This window comes from Triticum aestivum, chromosome 2A (assembly GCF_018294505.1).
Source record: "Triticum aestivum cultivar Chinese Spring chromosome 2A, IWGSC CS RefSeq v2.1, whole genome shotgun sequence".
Lineage (NCBI taxonomy): Eukaryota > Viridiplantae > Streptophyta > Magnoliopsida > Poales > Poaceae > Triticum > Triticum aestivum.
Genome location: NC_057797.1, coordinates 15,178,923 through 15,182,564, shown reverse-complemented (window position 1 = coordinate 15,182,564; position 3,642 = coordinate 15,178,923). Strand labels below are relative to the sequence as shown.

Sequence of the window (3,642 nt, the reverse complement as noted above, 5' to 3'; positions counted from 1 at the left end):
GAGAATGGGGGCGGAGGGCGGAGGGCGGAGGGCTGGGCCGGAGGGCGGGGCCGAAGGGCGGAGGACGGGGGCGGACGGCGGGGAGCGAATGGCGGCGGCGGGGAGCGAGATGCGATGCGGGGAGCGAGATGCGATGCAGATGCGGGCGATGATTTTTTTACTGGGACCCACCGCATCTAACCCCAATAAGCAGCTCCCCACCGGGTTGGTTTTTTTTGCTGGATTAGATGCAAAGAACTGTACTCTAACCCACCCGTTTGGATATTTTAGGGTTATTTCTGCCTCAACTAACCCATAATAACTCTAACCCCCTTATCCCCTTATCCAAACAGGGCCCATGTACTCCGTCCACTGGAGCCATCTTTCGTGGATTCGCCGTCATCGTTTCTCTGGTCGATGCAACCGATGGGCCACAGGCCTCCTCACCGAACGGTCATCAGCCGTCGATCGAGTACTAGTAAAATACTAGGAGCTGGAGATCTGTTCTCAGAGTATAGTGGACCTTTTTCTACAACAACAATTGGGTCGAAAATCAAGCTGTATGTCATGACTAATAAACCAAGTCCGTGATCTCCTTGGTGAAGTACTAAAGCTCGGCACAAAGAGCCAAACACACGTTAAGCCGGCCTTGATCCATGTGCATCCATGCATGTGATCACAGGAATCAATGTAACATTGTGCCATGTGCATTCAGCGCCTAGATCAGTGCGATTGTACTATTGCTTACTAACATTCTACTGCGCCTGGCCGGCCAAAACAAATGTCTACTCCATAACCTTAACGTTGATGAGAACTTGTCCGGGTCCTATAAAGAATAGGGCTGAAGCACCTAACCTCACAACAACCGTTGTACGCTCCTCAACCAAACAACAAAGCTACAAAAAAAATCAAGCCATGACCATGAGCATGGCAACCGGCGCTATGGGCTCCTTGCTGCCCAAGCTGGTCGAGCTCCTCAAGGAAGAGTACAAGCTGAAGGAGAGCGTCAAGGAAGGCGTCAGATCTCTTGAGAAAGAGATGAAGAGCATGCAAGCTGCGCTCAACAAGGTGGGCGAGGTGCCGCGGGACCAGCTCGACGAGCAGGTCAAGATCTGGGCAGGGGAGGTGAGGGAGCTCTCCTTCAACATGGAGGACGTCGTCGACAAGTTTTTGGTGCGTGTCGATGATGGCTCCAAGCCTGCCGCCAACCCGAAGAAACTCAAACGGTTCGCCAAGAAGATGGTAGGCTTGTTCACCAAGGGGAAGACTTGCCATGATATTGCCAAAGCAATCAAGGCCATCAATAAGCAAGTAGAAGAGGTTGCCAACAGGCGTCAAAGGTACAATATTGACAATATTGTCGCTAGGCCTGCTGCCGTGACTCCCATCGATCCTCGCCTTGGGGCTCTGTACAAGGAAGTGACAGATCTTGTTGGCATTACCGGAACAAGGGATCAAGAGATAATGAAGTTGCTCTCGGAGGGGGATGACATGTCCAAGAAAAAGTTGAAGATCGTCTCTGTTGTTGGATTTGGAGGATTGGGCAAGACAACTCTTGTCAAAGCAGTTTATGACAAGATCAAGGGAGATTTCGACTGCAGGGCTTTTGTTCCCGTCAGTCGAAATGCTAATGCGAAGGAGGTTTTCATGGACATCCTGCACGAGCTTGATCCTGAAAAGGACAAAGGTCAGCTCACCATGTTGAATGAAAGACAACTCATTGACAAAATCCAACTACGCCTCGAGAACAAGAGGTACGTACATATCACACATGCCACTCACTTAATGATGGTAACTAGCCAATTCCATTGAGATGATAGCTGTGGAAAAAATGTGTATAGGAATTGTCAAGTTACTCCCCAATCCCACAAAAAAAAGAGGTGAAAGATATTAGTGTCATAGTATCCCATGGATGACATTCAATATTTGGCATACTACCCAATGAGCAACTTTGATCGTTAATTCTTCATTAATATGTATGTGACGCCCCCGATTAAATCGTACACTAATCATGCACGCAAATGTGTACGATCAAGATCAGGGACTCACGGGAAGATATCACAACACAACTTTACAAATAAAATAAGTCATACAAGCATCATAATACAAGCCAGGGGCCTCGAGGGCTCGAATACAAGTGCTCGATCATAGACGAGTCAGCGGAAGCAACAATATCTGAGTACAGACATATGCTAAACAAGTTTGCCTTAAGAAGACTAGCACAAACTGGGATACAGATCGAACGAGGCGCAGGCCTCCTGCCTGGGATCCTCCTAACTACTCCTGGTCGTCGTCGGCGGGCTGCACGTAGTAGTAGGCACCTCCGGGGTAGTAGGAGTCGTCGTCGACGGTGGCGTCTGGATCCTGGGCTCCAACATCTGGTTGCGACAACCAGGTAGAAGGGATAGGGGGAAAAGAAGGAGAAAGCAACCGTGAGTACTCATCCAAAGTACTCGCAAGCAAGGAGCTACACTACATATGCATAGATGTATGTGTAAAGGGCCATATCAGTGGACTGAACTGCAGAATGTCAGAATGAGAGGGGGATAGCTAGTCTTATCGAAGACTACGCTTCTGGTCGCCTCCGTCTTGCACCATGTAGAAGAGAGTAGACTGAAGTCCTCCAAGTAGCATCGTATAGCATAATCCTACCCGGCGATCTCCTCCTCGATGCCCTGTTGGAGAGCCGTCACCGGGTTGTATCTGGCACTTGGAAGGGTGTGTTTTATTAAGTATCCGGTTCTAGTTGTCATAAGGTCAAGGTACAACTCCGGGTCGTCCTTTTACCGAGGGACACGGCTATTCGAATAGATTAACTTCCCTGCAGGGGTGCACCACATAGCCCAACACGCTTGATCCCATTTGGCCGGACACACTTTTCTGGGTCATGCCGGCCGCGGGAGATCAACACGTCGCAGCCCCACCTAGACCAACAGAGAGGTCAGCACGCCGGTCTAAACCTAAGCGCGCAGGGGTCTGGGCCCATCGCCCTGAGCACACCTGCACGTTGCGTGCGCGGCCGGAAGCAGACCTAGCAACCTCCAGTACAACGGAAGTCACGTCAAGCGGTCCAATCTGGCGCGCGCCGCTCAGTCGCTGACGTCACGAAGGCTTCGGCTGATACCACGACGCCGGGATACCCATAACTACTCCCACGTAGATGGTTAGTGCGTATAGACCAAATGGCCAGACTCAGATCAAATACCCAGATCTCGTTAAGCGTGTTAAGTATCCGCGAACGCCGATCAGGGCCAGGCCCACCTCTCTCCTAGGTGGTCTCGAACCTGCCCTGTCGCTCCGCCACAAAGTAACAGTCACGGGCCGTCGGGAACCCAGGCCCACCACTACCTGGGTGGAACCACCTGCCCCTTCAGCCCCCAACTCCGAACAGTATCACAGATAATGTAACAATGTAAAGTACATAGTATATGTCCGCGATCACTTCCCAAAGTGATCACGGCCCAGTAGTATAGCATGGCAGACGGACAAGAGTGTAGGGCCACTGATGGAACACTAGCATCCTATACTAAGCAAGTAGGATTGCAGGTAAAGGTATCAACAGTAGTAGCAAAGAAAGGCTATGCATCAGGATAGGAATAACGAAAGCAGTAACATGCTACACTACTCTAATGCAAGCAGTATAGAGGAGAATAGGCGATATCT

General features: G+C 50.5%; 1 protein-coding gene across 1 annotated transcript in view; it reads left to right on the top strand.

The window, feature by feature from the left end:
* The first annotated feature begins 478 nt into the window (after positions 1-478).
* The window catches only part of LOC123186998 (disease resistance protein RGA5-like), a 10,401-nt gene continuing 7,237 nt past the window's right edge, over positions 479-3,642 (top strand). Inside the window, exon 1 of the mRNA XM_044598742.1 lies at positions 479-1,733. Within this exon, the coding sequence (XP_044454677.1) occupies positions 646-1,733 (1,088 nt within the window). The 5' untranslated portion in view covers positions 479-645. The remainder of the gene's footprint in view (positions 1,734-3,642) is intronic.